The following is a 20,623-nucleotide window of genomic DNA, read 5'->3' as shown; positions in this document are numbered from 1 at the left end:
TCTGAGGGAAAGATGTAAATGAAGAAATAAAGCCAATTTTCTATATTCATTCATGTTAAGTGGGACAGTACACTCTCTTCAGTCTCTGAGGCACAATTTTTCAAAAAGACTAGTTACCGGAAATGGCAAACAAACTGATATATGTAACAGTTTCGCATGGATTAAATAAGTGCTAGAAAGCATTTGAACATTTATGGGTAAAAATTAAAAGTATTGGAGGGATTAGTCCCTGAGGAGGAAAAAAATCCCTAGAATACTGCTTTGGCAGAAATGTGTGTTTTCCAATGAAGAAAATGTCATACTTCACAAGTAAAGGAAAATTGATCTTGTGTCAGTACTGACCAGTTCGCTCACGAATGCTCTATAACCTAGTTCTGTTAGTATACATGTTATTGTTCTGAGGGTAGTATTCTTTTTAAAAGAGTGTAAAATCAATTTTAAAGGTTGGGAAATGTATTTTGGAGTCAGTTCTCACTTTTTATTCTTTTTATTTCCAGAAAACAAAGGCAAAATTAATGATAACTGAGGAACAACTAAAATCATTTTGTATTTTAACTATGAAAATGTTGTGGACATTGAGAAACATAACTAATTTACTAGGAGACATTCACTTCTGGAAAATTTGTAAATATCTATAAATTGGTCAGCAAACATTTGGAAAAGTATTTAAAGCTCTATTAATAAGAGATGTCATTTACTGAGTTATTAGTTGCCAAACTGTACTAGTGTTGTTAACTATAATATCTAGTTATATAATCATTTATTGACTATTTCTATATGTTAACTAATTTAATGTTGAGCATCGCTAAGAATTATTGCAGTTATCCCTACTTTTATATATATTTCTACATATTATTCTGTTTTCTACACATACTTCATGACCTAGATATTATTCCATTTTACTAGTGAGAAAATGGAGATATACAGAAAACCCATTGTATCAGTGCTGGAACTTACCATGAAGTCTGATTGATTCAGAATGTGTGCTTTAATGCTTAGAGTGAGAAGTGGAATTGGGGCAAGATTCTCATTCCTAATTCCTCCAGGAGCTATAAAATATAATTTTGTGTTTAAATTCCTCCATTAAATCAACAGATTTAAGTGAGCCAACTTTTTTTTAACCATGTTTAAGTCAGAGGGAATTAAGTCATAGTATTCGTTTTATTTCTTTTGAGCTTCTGTGGTTTTCACAGCGATTTTAGGGTGTGGTTCGTTTAGAATATGTTTATGCCATATAAGATTATGCCGAAGGCTTACTTGTTTACTTTGTTTACTGCTATTCCGGTACAGCAGAATTTAGCCATCAAGTGGAGTTCTTCTGTGTATTTCTCTGTGCAGTTGGAATGTGTTAGATCTTTACACATTGCCTTAACACCCTCTGTGAAAATCCATTCAAAATCGGATTTCACTTATGTCTTATAACAGATTATTTTTTAATTGGAGTCAGTTAACCTAATTTGGCTAGGAAAGGAATGAAAGGGATGGTGGTTGGCATTTTCCAGAGAGTGACCTACAGAATAAAAACAGTCTTTTTAATTTATTTCAGTTCTTTCTATCAGCATACCTAAATATAAGGTTTTGAGAATGTTAGAAGAAAGGCCTGTACATTTTAGAGTTGGGGCATAAAGGAAGCAGTTGTAAGTAAACTCAACCAAATATAAGTTGGAAGGCTTTCCTGAGAGTCTATTGGAAGTTATTTGCACTTCAGACTTCCTCTAAAGAGGCAATTTTGAATGGTGGTCTCTGGAGTTAGATTTGCTGATTTAAATCCTGGCTTCCCACTTACTAGCTGAGTGATTTCCATGGATGACAAACACTTATGTCTCATTTTTCTCATTTGTAAAATAGAGATGACTATACCTACTATAGAGTTGTAGCAGTTTAATAAGATAATATATATAAAATATTTGAAATGGTTCCTGGCACATGATAGGTACTCAATAAATGTTATAGAAATAAAATATACATTTTATGTAATATTAATAAGGTAATATTCCGTACATAAATATGGTTTCTGAAATTCATAGGATATAATCTCTTCACTTGTAGATAGAATTTTATTCTGTAATTGTCAAGCCACTGTTTATTCACATTCTATAAAAGTGTTCATTGGCATGTATAAGTATAGATGTTTGTATACATATGTATGTATGCAGTATATGTATATATGCGTATGCACACACGACAATTTTCATCAGATTGTCTCTGTTCACATTCAGACCCTGTTATTTCCTGTGACATCTTCGGCAAATTTCATAACTTCTCTGTATGTTAGTTTCTTCAAATGTGAATAGAGAAAATAGTATCATTATCATAGATAAAAAGTTGATGTAAAATTGGCACATAAAAGGTGCTTGATAAATGGTAATTGTTGGAGCAAGGAAAAGAAGGGAGAGAGGAGAGAGAGAAATGAGACAATAAAATTGAGAAACAGATTCTGAGAAAAGTGGAGAGAAAAATATATCAGGAAACTACATGTCTAACAGAATAGGAAGGCAAAAACTTTCAACTATGATCTTGTATATTTCTTTTCCTTGGCCTTTTCTTTCCTTAGATTTTTCAAATTATAGTGTTTCTATACTTAAAATGGAGGTAACACCCTTCTGTCTACTCCAGAGCAAATGGACAAAAGGCTAATGTCCTTTATTATCTCTTTGAAAAACAACAAACAGGAAATGAATTTTATATAATAAATAATGAATCTATGAAAATTTCCATTACCGTCATCATTTGAGGTGAGGTAAAGGCAGCTTAACATGCATTCTTCTGGGGTTTATGCTCAGACAGTTAAGAAGCGTTGCAAGATGATTGAGACAAGGAATTCAATCCAAAAAGATAGTGGTTATTATGAAAATGTCCTAACTCTTTCTATAAAATAAATGTCTTTATTTATGCAGCACTGGATTTTTCCACCCTAGATCTATAATTATTAATAATCAATGTCTCATTTAGAGCCCCAATCTAACAGTTTCATTTATTTTTATTCAGCAATTTTCACTCATTTTCGTTTCAAATAGGTGATCTCAATCAGATATGCAATGTGCTGGATCATTAATATTTTTATGGGGTAAAACATTCTTTCCAAACTGGGGTATTATGAATGCACCAAATTTGTTTCCTGGGCTTTTTCTTTTTACTTCATTGTATTATTTTATTTATTTTATTTTTCATTTCAGGGAATTCCAGGATTCACTGGTAATATTGGTTCACGTGGTTATCCTGGCAGGCAGGTGAGGTAACTATATTTATACTTTTTTTGTTGTTCATCTTCATTAATATATTGCATATTCTAATTTTGAGAGCTTATATTCAAATGATAATTGGTTTATTTATATTAAATAATGAATTACTCATAGCCAAATAATTTAAAAATCAAAGTTGTAAAAATCTATCAACAATTTTACTGCAGAAAGTTTTGTTTAAAATGGAAGTAGGGCTTGTAAACCTGTTTGATTTGAGATACCTCAAAATTAAAATGCCCAACAGCCCTGCTTCTGATTTTACAATACTGCCAGTAAAATAAAGTAATGGTAAGAGTTAAGACTCTGTATAATAAACATCCGTTTAAGATAACACAGTTGGTGGTGCTACATATACCCACTACCAAGTACTCTTATCTGAACCGAATTTGTCTATGAATACTTTTTGAAAACTTATTCTAATCATTTCATATTTGTTTCCCTCTAATCTCTAACTTTAACTAATTCATAAAAACTAATAATAGAATAAATTTTCTTTCCTAGGCTTTCATAAATTGGTTACTTATTCTTGAAATTAATTATTCATTTAGCATACTAGAGAACTATGTTTATATCTTTCTTATTCTCAAGAATGAGGGAAATAAAAATCCCCCCAAATAATCTATTGTTAACAAAACTTTATATTTTAGGCCTTTAAAAATATGTGGAGTGTATTGCATATGAGTCAACATCAAGTGATGATTTATGTTATCTGAAAAATATAAATGTCATAAATACTCAAACATAAGGACATTTATCTGAAGTTAAAAATGTATTTATTTATTTTTTTAAATATGGGAATGTATTTTAGGTAAATTAAAAAATTAGAAGTGTTCTAAAAGAACAGATTTCCGATGAGAAATAATTTAATGAAAAATTATTTTTTTGTATCTGATGACATGTGTTAATCTACTTTATTTAGATATCTAAAATATATTTGTATATAGATTATGTACAGTGCCTCTTGGTTCTGAAATTCTAAAGTTCCTTGAACATATATAGTCTTCATTCATTAAGTATATAGAGTTTTGAATTTATACTTGTGAAAATGATACCTCTTTACATGACCTTTTTATTAATCTATTTATCAACAACTCTTTAAAAAGTAGTGTGTAGTATGATGATGGTGTCTTTTGTTCCCACTAGGGTTTAGCTGGACCAGAAGGTAATCCAGGTCCTAAAGGTGTACGCGTAAGTAGCATTTTTATCATATCGTTAAGTATGCTTGCATAAGAGTAGCATGACATATACAGACTACTTATCATTTTCACACTTTTGTAGGAATTTTGAATGTAATTAAAGTTTAGCCTGAAAAGAATTACATTTGTTTAACATTTTCATTGTTAAGGCCACAGAAAGTAGTCTTATAGTGGTTTTGCATCATTTTTTGATATCTCCTACCTCATTTACATCATTTTGCTAAGTCCTAGAAAAATGTCTGGTGTGTTAGAATATGCCCAAAAACATCGGTAGTATTACTCATACATAAACATATATAGACCGAAGAAATCATGATGAAGAAAATAAACAAGCGAAAAACTTATTCATATTAGTTTAAGAGTGAGATAATATTATGATACGAAACCTATATGGAGCAGAGAAATATATGCAAAGAAGGAAATAAGCTGATATCAAGAACATACTATTGCACTTCTAAACCATTAAAAGAGTTTTAGCCATATTACTGTGTTATGTTACATAATGTGCTGCAAATTAAAATCAAAACTAGTTCTAGGAAAAATTGGTAAAAGTATACTAAAATTTTTGTTTTGAAAATTCTCTATTTTTAATGGTTAGTTATTTTCCAGAATCTACATCTGTGCCTTATATTATCTAAAATACCTTTTGAAATAAGTGAAGCATAAAGTATTTAAACAGTATATGCTCTAATGATGCTTTAAATTTTTTAAATTCCTAAACATTTTCAAATGCTTTCATATGTATTTTCTTCTTTTACTTTGCCATCAATCCTGTAAAGTAGGAGAACAGGTATATTGTCTCTGCTTTATAGACTGGAAAATAGTAAACTAAGGAATTTTGCAATTTGACGAAGTCACAGCTGGCCAGAACTAGAACCAAGCAAGGGCTTCTGACCTTTAGTTCTGTACTCTTTTTGCTCTCCCTTGCTGTGTCTATGCTTGCATTAAGTGAAAATATGAGGGAGAAAAATCATGTTTTTTTTATTAGAAGCTGCACTAAAAATAAATGTTGACAGATTCAGGAAGCAAGAAGAAATTAGTGGTCAAGAAATAGTCTTTGGAGTTAGAGAGGCCTGCTTTTTAATTTTTTTTTTTTAAACCCTTTATTTACTAGCTTAAACCCTCTGTGCCTCATTTTTCTTATCTTATTAAATGGTGGTAATGAAACTTACCTTTTAGGTAGTTATGAGAATACTGGAGCTTAATATTCTTAAAGCACAGTGCCTAGTGCATAGCATACACTTTTTAGGCAGATTCTATCATTGTTATTGAACTTGGGAGTTTCTTCTGTGCATGACCTAATAATTTCAAAGTATTGTGCAGTTTTTTCTTACGTTTTCTCATTTTGCTTCTGTGATTCTTATAACTTTTCTGAGTTCTTCTACATAACATTTTGCATTCTAATCTACATCATTTTGTTGTTGCTTTTTACCCCATTTGTACTGAAAATTATTGTCTAGATTGTAACCTTTTTCAAGTTGTATTTTTAGCTTTTGATGGCCAGCTTGATAAAAAGATTTTTAAAAAGTATATTATCTTTTTATAATTGATTTAATTCTTTAATTTTCCTTTGGGATTGGAGAGTATCCTTATCTCGGTTTCACATTCACAAAGGGCCTCAAATGTAGACTTTTGACATCAACTCCAAATGTGGTTAAAAAGACAAAAATCACAGAAACATACTGACAAGATTATAAGATGTTTTTCATTTAATTTGTGTTCTGTTACTGAGCTATACCACATGCTATGCACTATAAGTTAACTGGCACTATTATTTGATTGTATGTTTTGTTGTTAAGATAATTACCTTTTAAAAGTAAATGTTTAAAACATACCATAATTTTGTAATCCTCTTTTGGCATTTCTTTATATAATAATATGCTAGGTGCCTTAGAAAGTAGACGTGTATAGGGCCTCTTCTGACATTTTAGTGGCCCTGTTGGTGACACAAAATTGCCTCTAACTGGGTATACAACCTTCAATTCAAAAAGCAAAAGCATTGTGTTGTTATTTTTTTAATGTTCTTTGTTTCATTACACAGTAAACTCTAATTTAATGATGGTGTTTTGAGAACGACCACAGCCCTATATGATTTCTTTGATGGGTGCTCCTGACATATTTCAATATAATAATTATCAAGAAATCTTTATGAAATACTTATGTAGTTATTGACAGCATTGTTCTCTTTAAAATCTTTACTTGTAAAATGTTGTGCTTGTACCCTCTACAGGCTATGTTGAGTAAAAGTCTGACTTTTCAATTTCTGAGTTCTCAATTATTTAGTTCCCTGATAAGTATACACCAGTTAGAGTATCTTTTCCTTTTATTTATAAGCAAAACTCCACTTATATAACAAAACAAAAACAAAACAATTTTAACAAAACAATTTTAAACAAAACAAAATTAAAACAAAAGCTGTTTTTAAATGTAAAGCCATCTGTAGCTCATGATTCTGAACATACATGCAACTTGTCATCATAATCCTAAATGTTTGGTATCAGAAATAGTTTTGGATGCTTCATTTTTAAATAAACCGTCCCCATCCTCTAGGTGCTGGCTTTCAAGCAAACAAATCATAGGTGTTTCACTATTAAAGTTAAGTAAAAAGAACATTCTTTCTCTTTTTTCTCTTTTATTTTATTTTTTGCTTGGTCGTACAATCTATAGAACATAGAGAACTTTAAAGGTGTTTTTTCTTGGAGAAAATGCTCCTCTTTCTATGGCAACATCTGAGTAATTTTCACCCTCAAGAACTAAATTTCTTACAAGATTCTTATTTCAAGCAACTTAGAAACAATTCCTGATTACTTCTTTTAAAAACGTGGTAAAATATACATAAAATTTGCCATGTAAAGTGTACAGTTTAGAGGCGTCTTAGTTCAGGCTGCTAAAACAAAAATATCATATACCAGATGGCTTAAACAACAAATATCTCTCAGTTCTGTAGCCTGGGAATTCCAAGACCAAGATGCCAGCAGATCAGGTGTCTAGTGAGGGCTCACTTCATGGCTTGGAGACAGCCACCTTCTCATTGTATCTTCAGATGACCAAGAAAGCAATCATTTTAATTGCTTTAATGGGCATTAATCCTGTTCTTGAGGGCTCTACCCTCATGCCCTAATTACCTTCGAAAGGCCCCACCTCCAGATACCATCTTATTGGGGATTATGCTTCAACATAGGAATTTTGAGGGCACACAAACGTTCAGTTCATAGTAGGAGGCATTAAGTACATGCACATTGTTTTGCAGTCTTCACCACCATCCATCTCCAGAACTTTTTTATCTTCCCAGACTGGAACTCCAAACCTATTAAACAATAACTCCCTGCTTTTCTCTGCCCCCAGCCCCTGGCAACCATTCTACTTTGAGTCTCTGTGAATTTGACTACTCCGTGTACTTCATTTAAGTGGAATCGTACATTATCCTTTTGTGACTGGCTTATTTTTCTTAGCATGATTGTTTTCAAGGTTAATACACATTGTAGCATGTGCCAGAATTTCCTTCCTTTTAAAGACTGAATAATATTTCATTGTATGAATATACCACATTTTGTTTATCTGTTCATCTGTTGAACATTGCTTCCACCTTTTGGCTATTGTGAATAATGCTGCTATGTTGTACAAATGACATTCCCTTTTTTAAAACCTGAATTCTCTTTTAATATACATTATTAGGAAGAATTTACTCTGAAAAGCCACCCATTCTCTGATTCAAATGAGTAGCCTTTATCTGAGATTTAGATGAAATGGTCTCCCATATATATTCTTAAAATTTTTTATACCTTGGCTTTTCTCTGTATTCATAAAATCATTCTTCTCCCATCTCCATTTTAGCCTCTGGGTCAGTGATAATTTTTCTTTGTTTTTTCTCAGAGCTCTAGTCTACCTTTAAGTCTTCTGACCTGCCTTCAAGTCGTATATCTATGAGCTTTCTGTGAGTTTCACATTTCTGATTCCCTGCCAAGATAATTGCATTTGAATGCATCATCATCACAAACTCAAAATGACTAACAAAACTTACCTACTTTCTATCAAATTCAGCTTTCCTATATATTTGTTTTCTATATTTCTATCAGTCCAACTATAAAACTTAGAATCATCTTTGCAATAATCTTTAGAGACATATACAAAGATCTGTTGACCCACTGTAACCCTGGTGAATATTATAAATTGCAAATTTGGTTATATCAAAATTATTCCTAGCTTTTTTAATGACTCATAGTATTAATTCTAAACTTCTATAATTATATATAAGGCTTTTTAAATTATGTGGGCACTGATACCCTTTTCAACCCCACTTTTTGTCTACCAAGCACATACAACTATTTGCAATTCTCTACAATGTCATTTCATTCCTATTGATTGATGGCATATTACTAGTCCTGTCTGGAATCCCTTCAAGACTCAGTTCAAATGTTGCTTCCTCTGAAAAGCTTTTCTAAATCTTTTCTCTAGATAAATTTGGTTATTCTGCCTTCAAAGTTCCCATTGCATATTGTATTTATCACATTGCATATCACATAATCATGTCACAATTATCATATATTATAATTATTTATTTATATGACCCTATTTCCTAATAAACTATGAACTTCTTGAGGACACTGATTTTCATATTCATCTTTATAATCACTGTTCCTGGCACACAGTGGGCACTAAAATAATGTTTTGTGAATCAGTGATCTAGACTAATATTTCTTCAAATTTGGACCATTGAAAGAGCCTTGTAAACAGGTTTTCTTATATTCACTGTTTCCTGTCATGTAGTTTGTATCCTGTCAACAGATTAATATTTTAGAAAAACAAATTGACATCAGAGAGATACCACACTCCTCCAAAGTCAGTAGCTTCCAGTTGTCTAAAATATATAATCTAAAATTCTTAACCTGAAATTTAAAACTCTCTTACATCTGCTTTCTAAACTACTGTACAGTTTATCTATTAAATTGATGAAACAGGTTATTATTTGCCATATGTAAGATATAACTAAAGTATGTTAGGATAAAATACCTTGCATTGTTATTTATGTGTACTCCTTGTTTCTCAGACCATTTGGAATCTTCACGAGGGCACAATGAGTCTTTGCTCTCATCCAAAGCATCTTACACATAGTGTTATCACTTACCATTTACATACACTCCCCGAGTTCTCTCTGTTATACCTCTGCCTATTGTAATTGCTCTTGCAGTGTTCTTTCTCAATCCTGTTTATTAATATTTTGCCGCCTCTGTACACCTATCTCAAGTTCTAGTTTCCTTTGGAACCATCTCCGATTGCCTTTACCTCCTGCCACATTAGAATAAATCTCTTTCTCCTCTGTACTTCTTATAGTCTTTTCATGCTTCCATACTTCTTAAATCTTTTCATACCTCCGTTCTGCCTTACATTTTAGTTAAATATATACATATGTTTTCTGCCCACTATAAAATTCAATGAAGAAGAGGATTTGGTCTTGTTGATTTTTATTAGTCATCGTGTCTTAAGTTAGGTTTTCTACTTTTTTTTTTAATGAAAAGATTAATCTGTAACTTTTGGAAGAGAAGCAATAAGATGAGAAGAAGTTATTCATACAGTTAAGCTGTATAATTTCATATTACTGTGAAAAAATTTTAACTGTCTCTACTTGGAATTACTTACAGGATGAATACTCAAATGAAATAATGTACAATGATTTGTTTACTTTAAGGGTTTCATTGGCTCTCCTGGAGAAGTAGGACAACTGGGACCTGAAGGAGAGAGAGTAAGTTCATTTTTTTTCAATATTATTTCTAAAGTGATAAATTTATGATAATGTCATAAACAGGGGTCATAAAGTCAGGTATCAGGTAACTAATATTACTGAGTGAAGCAAGCCAGCTTTAAGAAAAAACACCTACTAGAAATATATAATTAGACTCTCTTGAATTTTACCAAATTTTATTTTAAAAAAATGAAGTGATACAAATATATATGCATATGGTTAGCTATTTTAAACTCAATTAAAAAACACAAGAGAAATATTAAAATATCTAATTATTAAAATTTTATTTTGTAATTTATTAATCTTTAATATAATATAAACTCTTGACAGGTCTTGTATTTTACAATACAATGTGCAGTAAATTTTTAGCCTCAGAAGATTTCTTTTTTGTTTAATTTAATAATGGCAGATAGCTGTTCATAAATGTATGTACTTATGAATAAAGATAGAATCTTTGAAAAATGGTTTGTTATACTTAAAAAATTAAAACATGTACAGAGGTCCGGCATTCTTACTTCATCATATCTAGTTTGAGGTGCTATGCAGTTCAGTGATTTTGCATATCTTCATTTACATTGTAAATTTTAATTGAAAACAGTAGAATTAAACAATATTAATAGACTATCATAAGGTTTGAAAACAGAATCATATTCAGAATTTAGCATTTAACTCTATTATTATAGAAATGCTCTTCAGGCCAAAATTTTTATTTCTGGAAACTGATTTTTGCAAATGAAAGTAAATCAGATTATTCTTTGCTAGATGAATTTTTCAAATACATAGTTTTTCAAGTGAGTGAATTAAATCACATTTTAAAAAATAATTACTTGCAAATGCCCTTCCAGAGAAGAAATATTTAGCGTTTAGATGTTTTGTAATGATAATAAAATGTTCAGTCTTTTTTAGTGAAATGAGGTGAAGATTTTTTTCCTTGGTGAACATACAAATTATTTGTTTCACTTATGAAAAATGTCTTCAGCCCAACCCATCTGGAAAAAAAAAGTTAGCTATATTCTGTAAAGATGCATAAAGTCCTAAGGAAATGAGTCCTCTTGCTCGCCTTTGAACTCTTTTTTTTTTATAGAGACATTAGATAGGTATCAAATACTGTTGAATTGAAAGTGAATAAATTACTTTAACCAATGATATCATCTGACTTATCTATATGTAAATTCCAAGCTACATGGTTCTGACAGATTTCTTAGTTTCTAAGTCTTTTAAGTGATTATAAGTCTCAAAGTGATATCAGTTAGGATGCTTTAGAATACAAATAACAGAAAAGTTCAACTCAAACTGGCTTAAAAATGAGGAAATTTTTAATAACTATGATAATGATAATAGCAAAGTATTATCATTATATATATATATAAAATACAAGGCACTATACAAATACTTCATATGTGAACTCCTTTAATACTGACAAAACCCAGTGACATATTATTCACACTATAGATGAAGAAAATGAAGCACACAAAGAAAGGCTTGTCTAAGACAATATGTAAGTAATAAGAGCAGAGCCAGGATTCTGACATATATATTCTAGTTCCAAAGCCCGAGTGCTCAAGTACTATGCCCTACTGCTTCTTACATGACCAGAAATCCATAGGTTAAGTAGGATCTAGGCACAATATGATCTTGAGCACAGCAGTAGCATCATCTTTCTCTCTGATTTACTTTGCCTACTGTCGGCTTTATCCTAAGGCTGGTTTCCCATGTGATTGCAAGATTGCCAGTGCAGGTGCTAAATGTGCCTTTGTTTATATCCAGCCAGAGAAGCAGGGAGACAGAGGAGGGGAGTAATTGTCCCTTGGGTATGGAAAAATAAGACCTTCCTGTTTGTGCTTTGGTTGTGTGCCTACCTCTGGACAAATAACTATTACCAGAGGAATGTCAGGATCCCATTTGGAAATACAGATGGGGTGAATTCCTGGATAAAATCAAGATTCTGTTATGAAGAAGACAAGGGTCCACTTCGGTTAATATATTGAAGTTTTTCTGACTGTCACATCAATTTAAAGAATAATTCATTTCTCTTTGGCATACTTCGTTAATTGATGTTTGAGAAAAAAAGATCTCATTTATTCAACAAATACTTACTTTTGACTTTCCTACATTCTAGGGTGTTCCTGGGATTCGTGGAAAGAAGGGTCTTAAGGGAAGACAGGTAGTTAGATTCTTGTTTCCTGAGTCTTGATTTAGAGCAATATAATCTAATTATGTGCATATTTCTCACCTATTAAAATATGAATGTAGCTGTTGTTCTTGTCTAAAATCCATCTCATTCAACAGAGTTTAATTTTTGCCACTTGAACAGTCTATCAAATAATACCTGAGAATGCAAAGGAAAATTTAGATTAAAAAAACTCAAAATTTGACACTTCTAACACATTTAATATACCAGGGTAAGAGACCTTTATCCTGATGACAAGTGGCTAAAATGTCACAGAAAATACATGAACAATTTAAAACACTACTGATAGCATTATTCAACCTCATGTTTTTTTGAGGTTTTTTAAATACTTGCTTCAGATGTTAGCTGAGATACAAGTTCACTGTGGCTTCTTGTATTTTCAGATTTAAATAAAGATCAACAAAAATGAATTTTTCCAGATAATATAATAATTTTAGAGATGGGTAGAAATTTTAACACCACTCAATACCCCATTGTTTAACAAATGAGAAAACTGTGGTTCAGGGAAGCATCCTCAGGTCATCCTGGCTGCATTAGTATAGCTAATTAGCCACCTGCTTTTCACTTGCGTCATTTTTACTACTACTGAAAGATATTTATTAGGATAAGATATTCTGTGCTCCACTGTGTTCTCTAGTCTATGAGGAAGAAAACCGCTCTTCATAACATCTTTTCTAAAATTGTATAGAAATAAAAATTTTGATGATAATGCTAAAAGACTGCAGATCTCACCAGAATATTCATATCCTTTTAAAGCATTTATACTTTGAGCTTTGCAATATTTTTTGAAGGTAGGTTAGAATAGGTAGTAATGTCACCAATACATAGGTGAGGAGAATGCAGCTCAGTGATGTTAAAAGACTTGCTCAGAATTACATAGTTAAAAGTGGTAAAATTAAGAACTGAATCCAGGACCTTTGAATATAAATCCAGGATCTGTACCCCTTAGATATTTCTGTTATCTGTCTTCTACTCACACTGCTTAGAAGAACATGATTTATTTTTTCATGATATTTGGACAAAATGTGATAAAATTATTTTAAAATTTTACTTTAAAGATTTTAACATATTAAGATTAAACTTACCAAACTGTCAAGAGTTAAAAAGTAAACTGAACATTTTGTTTCCTTACATTTACATTCAACTTTAAAGCTAATGTTATAGCAATTACAGCAACAGAAATTGTTATTATCACCAATACCATCATCACCTTTTCTTATTCTAAAGTACCCTGCTAAATATTTTGTATGCCATCTCATTTAATTACGCTTTATTATACTTCAAAATGTTAGTACGTTATTTCTTTACATTTTAGCCTTCATACATATACCCCAACCAAAACACCTCTCTATTTTTTATGTGCCAAATATCTAATGTAAATATGTGGATGTGGGCTGTCTCAAAATGGACAGTACATGAAGTTTATATTCTTTATTCTTATCTTCTCCACTCTGTCTATCCTCCTTTTATCAAAGTATGTTGTCAGTAAAAGAACTAATTAAGTTTATATGTCACTATATAAATTACTTCCAATACTTAAAGTGTTACCTACCCATTAGTAATTATATTTTAAACATAATTTAAGACAAGGTAAGTAATCTGCAATGCTGGAATTATAGGCATTGGTGAGGAAATGTTTTCTTGAAGCCCTTGTGATATATCATTTTAGTAGCTACCTAATTTATTTATTAATATGGCTGGTCTTATGTAAATATTAACTTTATCTTGAAAATGTATGAGTAATATCTAGTTTCCTACTTCATAATGAACTATATAATTGTCCATAGAAATTTATAGATAGCTCTGGTTTCTTACTCCGTAGGGAACTATACAATTATCCAACAAATGCTTTTTAATTCAAAAGGGGAATTAAAGAAAACTGGAGAAATTGTGAATGAAATGATTATTGGGTTTTTTGTTTGATTGCATACTTCTTTATGTTACACAATTTATAAAGTTTTATTGCTTTAAAAATATATGCCTTTGTAATAGAATTAGATCCTTAAAAAATATATTTGTAAAACACATGTATTCTATTTTTTCTAAATAGTGTTTATAATAGAAAATTTGTCTGGTGCTGTAATATGTCATGTATACTACTTGTACTTTTTCTTGTTTTTTACCACAAAATGATTTGGCCATGTTTATGAGGAAATTGCTGTACTTTGAGTAAGATCCAGTTACAGCCACAAGGCAAATCATGCCAAGGCTGTCCTCAAAGACTCTTCCAGATTATTCTATGTATAAATGCTCCCCTGTGTTCTGTTTAAGTAAAATCATCTTCAGATAGCTTTGACATTAAGTAAGGACAAATGTATTAGCATGGGATATTATGTATCATGGGACACTTATACTTTAGTTTAAGGGATTAAAATTTCATGAGAATGGTCACCTATTACTGTTTAAATAACAATAAAAGGAAAATATCTTGTGAGAATATTTCTACTCTCTTCGATGTGGAAAATATTAGGTGTGTGGAATACAAATATGGTCATTTTCTCTTGGTAATGTATTGAATTCTGTATGCTATCTTTGTTATATGTGAAATAAATATTCAAATATAGGGGCCACCATAAAGATGACAGAAAACTTTATCTGAAAGAATATGGCAAAAATCTAGAAATGCTGAAATCTGAAAGTACTCATATCTACAAAACTTTTGACTATACGTATGTCAAAGATAGTTACTTCCAATTTTCTACTGATTTCAGAGCTATTTAGAAGTGTGAGTTGATGCTTCTTTAGGGTACTGCTATATGGATCCCATGTTATTTAATTTATTATCAGTATGAATATTATTATAAAATGTACTTTATTACAATTATCACTCCCCTTTAATTAACAGTCTCCCTGTGTTTTAAATGAGCTTGTTTTCACAAAATTTAGGTAGATGAAAGTACACAGTTTTATTAACATAGAATAATATGATTCAGTTTTAAATAATTATTGTAAGATGTAATTTGTAGAACAGTGACATTTTTAGATAACTCTGTAAGTTTAATGTAATATTTTACACTTAAATTTTTAGTCTCTGAATTTGAGGCCAGGAAATAGTAAAATAAATTACTTCACTTTCTGTATTATGTGTGATGTGAAACACTCTCACAGTCAAAATAGTGATGGTAATAGGCATAGAAAACTTCAAAATCCAAGTTCAAGTCTTTCTGAATATTAATCAGGATGAGCTTCTTTGAACAACTGAGCTGGTTTCTAACCTGAGTACTAAAGCTCTGTGTTTGATATAAATAGTTTACAAAAATATTAAAATGTATGTGCATTGACATCATATCACATATACATATAGCACAGAAACGTAGAGGAGTGGTAAAATTCCTTTCTATAATTGTTCAGTGAGTTAGTAACATTGCTAAGCTTAGGTTTTAAGATGTTGCTATAAATTATATGCTAATATAGCTGACCAAATGGTCACTTACTTCCCTGAGTAAACACGAAGCATAGAATTAAGTTGTTGTGAGCCAACTTCCTTAGTGATGTTTGTATTTTCTAAAATAAAATTATAGGTTTATAAGTAAGAGATATCTTTCCCTGAACAGTGTAAATATGATACGAATGCTTTTGAAAATGGACCCATTTAAAAACAACATATTATTTTGGTTATTCAAGAATTACTTATTATTTATCCTCATACTGGTATTTTTTAATTTAATGTTTGTGTTAAAAGTTATTTCACTTAAAATCTTACTTCCTAGAAAACTAGGAAGTTTTCTTAGGTTGTGTGCATTTGAGAAATTTTTTCTTCCTTTTTTTTATTTTTTATTTCAGTATCTTAGTATAAGGTACTTATTAATCACTACAATTATTTTTAAAGACCTCATGTAATCACTTACCTATTAGTCAATATTTGTGTATTCATGATTTTAGATATTAAGATATCCTTTTACCTCTTCTTTTTTCCTCCTCCACTCCCTACATGTTGTAATTGGATCAAAATCCTTAATGTCAGTTACTATTAGAGGTCAGATGTGGGGCTCTAGATGTCTTCAATAAAATCAGCCTTTGGAGGTGGGAAAGCCCTATTAATTCATTATTTTTGCTCTCTGTGGATATTAGAGTTCGTCTCAAGTTCTTTTGCCAGCAATCTCAGATAAAAACACAGTAATAGACAGTCTTTATTGGTAAGGACTTTTTAACACCATAGAACTATTCTATTTTAGAACTGTTCTATTTTACATGTTTTACTGTCTTTATTTAAAAAGCTTCTTGGAACTTAGCTGATGTGAGTCAGATTCTTTAAGAGCATAAAACCATCCACTGATTTATAATAGAAAAGAAGAATGCTATTTTTAATAAATAAGGGAGGCAGGGAGAGAGGATTTGTATATATTATTAACTTTCAGATTTTATAGCTATTATATAATTCCAAGTAGCTTCCTTTTTAATGCAAAGTTTCCAAACTTCATTCTGTAGTGCCACAGTCAGGAAATTCTACAGTGGCTATAAAAAGTATTTTACAAGGGCTCCCAGATTGATTTAATCATTAGTCTCCTATAATAAGTTGGCTATACATATTTATATGGCTCCATAGAGCCATATAAACTTATGCCAGAACTGACTTGCCAGAATTGAAGATAAACATGAAATTGAAGATTGGGATTTACTGTCAACACCTAGAAAATTTGTCAAAACGTGAGTTGTCTAAGGAGTTTTTCAGAACCAATAAGAATAGATTATTTAAAAAATCATGTTACATTTAAAGTTCGACATAGATAAAAAGTGAACTCAGTTTTCTTACCGTAAAAATCAAAATATCACAGTCTTAGAATGGTGGACAAAATAACATCCTCAAGGCATTGTAATACCCAGACTTCAGAGATGTTTACTTTTCTGACTGTAGAAAGGAGTGTCTCCTCTTCTTTTCTTATACATCTTTTTGTTACAAGAAGTCTATTTAAAGTAAACTGTATTTTAGCTTCTAACTCCAGTGTTAGAATTTCAGAATATAAAATCCTTCTGTTAGACATCTGTTATTAGTTTCTATCCTTAGCTCAAGACCCTCTTAAAAACATATTGCACAGGAGTGTTTCAGATACGTACATTTTTATGGAAAATTTGGAGACAGTGTTTTCTTTGTCCTAGGGAAAAGGTTGCAATTAATTCAATCATGAAGGAACTACTAGTGTTGCTACAGCGTTACAGAAAATTGTCATTGATTTTTAAGTGATTCTGCCTCTTTTAAGAAAAACGTACTATCTGGATTCACTTTACTGGGTGTAGTCTGTAGTAATATATCTGGCTAAGTATAGTTTGACAGATGTATGGAAGGGCCCAGGACTTTGAATTAAACCTACTTTCAAGGTTGGGACAGGTATTGAGCAGAGGGATGTCTAATGAACTACAGCTGATAATTTGGGGAAACTCTAGATGGAGCTAGTTTTCATAGAGATATGACACCAACAGGCAAAAATTCAGCCAGGCAATTATTTTCATGGCAGATAATTTAAGGGAAAACCTAGAGAATCTTGTAGGTTATCAAAATCAAGAATGTGAGACTGTGAGTGCAAATATGGCAGTGAAATTTGGCTTGGGTTCAGAAACTGTATACTCTGGTTGGGAAAAATGGCAGGAATAAGGTGGGGTCCTTATAACTGAGGGATAGAACATGATGTCGTATACCAAAACTGGTTCTTCGATACAAGAATAAGGGAGATTCCAGTTCCCAGAATTGGAATACAGTGTTGTAACCAGTCTTTAAGAAAAAGGCAGGGACTTGAATCTGAGAACTGAAGCCCAAATCATAGCTCCGTTAACTGTAAGCCTGACTTGATGCTTAGTCCCCGAGAAGTAGGCTAGAACTCCTTAAATTCCTAAGTTTAAAATTAGGCCCAGCTATCAAGACATGGTTCTCCTTGAAGCGTGGATCCACTTGTCTCTCCTGTGGGATAAGGAAGGGGGAAGAGACTGGATCATCAGAGAGTACTTCACACGCTAGCCTTTTCCTATAGTAATCCTGTTTCACTTTTGAAGGATTTTAAAATATTAGGATTTCTTGGTGATATATAGTCATGTTTAGAATGTGTAGACTTCTAGGTTTTATTTTAGAATTTCTAATCTTAGACAAGTTAGTGTGATTGTCTCTTTTCAGTGCTTAGTCTTAGAAAAAGTTGAATTTCTGTTGTTATTGGTAATGCTTATTTAGTGTATATGTCTTTTATGATAATTTTTATTTATGTCTAGTTTAGGTTAAGTATGTCGTTTCTAAATCTTTATTCTTTAGAAAGACCAAAATATGCTCATAGTTAACTATAGTCTTTAACAGAAAAAAATTTCATAGCTTTATTTTTTTTTAATTCTAGAAATGTAGTTACTAGTATTTTATGGTTATTATGGCCCAAATATTTCTCTAATTATTTTATATGCATTATTTTTCTAATTTCTATGTAGAATTAGGAAATAATCCTTTTACTAGAATCCCTAAGCAATAAATTTCCCACTGTTTCAAGATATTTAGCTATACTACCAAGTATAGCATCTATGTGTGGTCTAAAATATTAACACCATGTATCTATTCAGGCATACCAAGTCTAGAATACTTCTTTTGTTCTTAGTGTTTGATAACTGTCATGTCTGATAACAGTACCATCATTAGGCCCAGGCAAAAGAGAAACTTGATCTGGGCACTGTAGTTTTGAAAGCCCTGTATGTCACAAACAAATAAAATAAATATATATTTTTTTAAAAAAACCCTGTCACTCAGGATACAGCACTTAGCATTGGCATAGTATGACCTGTAATCCTAGACATCCACTCTTGTTACTATGCATGTTATCTATTGCTGTGTAACAAAATACTCTAAGTTAGTGGATTAAAACAATAATAAATATTCATAGTTCTGTGGATGGGGAAGTTGGGAGTGGCTTATTTGGGTAGATTAGGGTTTCCCATGAAGTATAGTCAAGATTTAGGGCAGGACTATACTCATCTGAAGACTTGACTGGGACTGAAGGATTTGCTTTTAAGGTGGCTCATTTACTGTTTGGCCAGTTAAGCTCTAGTTAGTGGGAGGCCTCACTTCCTCCCCATGGGGAATTCTCCACATGACAACTTGACTCTCTTCATGACATGGCTGTTGGCTTCCACCAGAGTAAATGGTCCATGAGAGCAAGGTGGAAGGTGTAGTACCTTTTGTGACCTAGCCTTAGAAGTCACATACTGTCACTTCTATGTTTTTTTTGTCATATAGGCCAGCCATTATTCAAAATGGAAACTACACAAGGGCATTAATACCGGGAAGTGAGAATCATGAGGATTTATCTTTGAGGCTGGCTATCTCATAGTTGAATAATATTCAGTCCTCATAGAAATTGCTCTCCACATCTCTTGCCTATAACCTCATGTCTGAATACCATGAAGAATTGTAAATAGTCCACTGCCGTCATTAGAGAAAGAAACTGCTCAAAATTGTGATGAGGATTTGGCAGGCAATAGAAGCACTTAGGTAAAAGGAAAGATGACTTAATTAACTTATCTAATTTTCCTTATAACATGAATGCAGTAGTCTCTTGCATAATGAAGTACTATTGCCTGATAATACAAAGCTTTTATTTTCTTGCTTCTCTTTGTGTTCTGATTTATGGTTTGAACGGTAGTAGAATTAGTGTAATATGTGTAACAGTTGCAACCAAAGACTAAGAAACATTTTTGCATTATTTGCATTATACTTTTTGCAATTTATTACACTTAAAATTGCATTTCATAGCTATAGACACAAAATTCATAAAACATGACAGAGATTCTTTATATTGCCAACTAGATTGATATAAAATACTAGAATGATGTTTTTAATTATAAACATTTAGATTAAATTTTATAAAGTGAATATAAAAATTTTAATTTAATTAATATTGATATTAATTATAATGTGCAATAGAAAATAATCAGTAAAAATATTCAAAGGGATGATTTACTTAAATTTTTAAAATCTAGAAACACTATGAGTAGTCTTATATCGAGCATTACCACATAGTAAAATTTGCAAGTAGGACTTTCTACTTTCTCTAAAGATTTAACTACCAATTTTATTAGTATTCTATCTCTTTCTACATAACAAATACCACAAACGTAGCAGCTTAAAACAACACCCATTTATTATCTCACAGTTTTCATGGATCTGCAGTCCAGGTACTCCTTAACTGGTTCTTCTGCTAAGGGTCGTAAGCCTGCAATCAGAGTGTCAGCTGGCTGCATCATCATCTGGAGGCTTGACTGGGAAGGCGTTCACTTCCAAGCTCATTCA

The 20,623-nt window shown here is 31.5% G+C and overlaps 1 protein-coding gene across 1 annotated transcript in view; it reads left to right on the top strand.

Annotated features, from left to right (window-relative positions):
- Window positions 1-20,623, top strand: part of COL24A1 (collagen type XXIV alpha 1 chain) — a 288,275-nt gene that overhangs the window by 57,661 nt on the left and 209,991 nt on the right. Inside the window, exons 10-13 of the mRNA XM_039838730.1 lie at window positions 3,177-3,230; window positions 4,386-4,430; window positions 10,125-10,178; window positions 12,298-12,342. Of these exons, the coding sequence (XP_039694664.1) occupies window positions 3,177-3,230; window positions 4,386-4,430; window positions 10,125-10,178; window positions 12,298-12,342 (198 nt within the window). The remainder of the gene's footprint in view (window positions 1-3,176; window positions 3,231-4,385; window positions 4,431-10,124; window positions 10,179-12,297; window positions 12,343-20,623) is intronic.

The sequence above is a fragment of the Pteropus medius genome, unplaced genomic scaffold, assembly GCF_902729225.1.
Source record: "Pteropus medius unplaced genomic scaffold, Ma_sr-lr_union100, whole genome shotgun sequence".
Taxonomy (NCBI): Eukaryota; Metazoa; Chordata; class Mammalia; order Chiroptera; family Pteropodidae; genus Pteropus; species Pteropus medius.
Note: the sequence above shows the minus strand (reverse complement) of the source record. Positions and strands in the feature narration are given on the sequence as shown.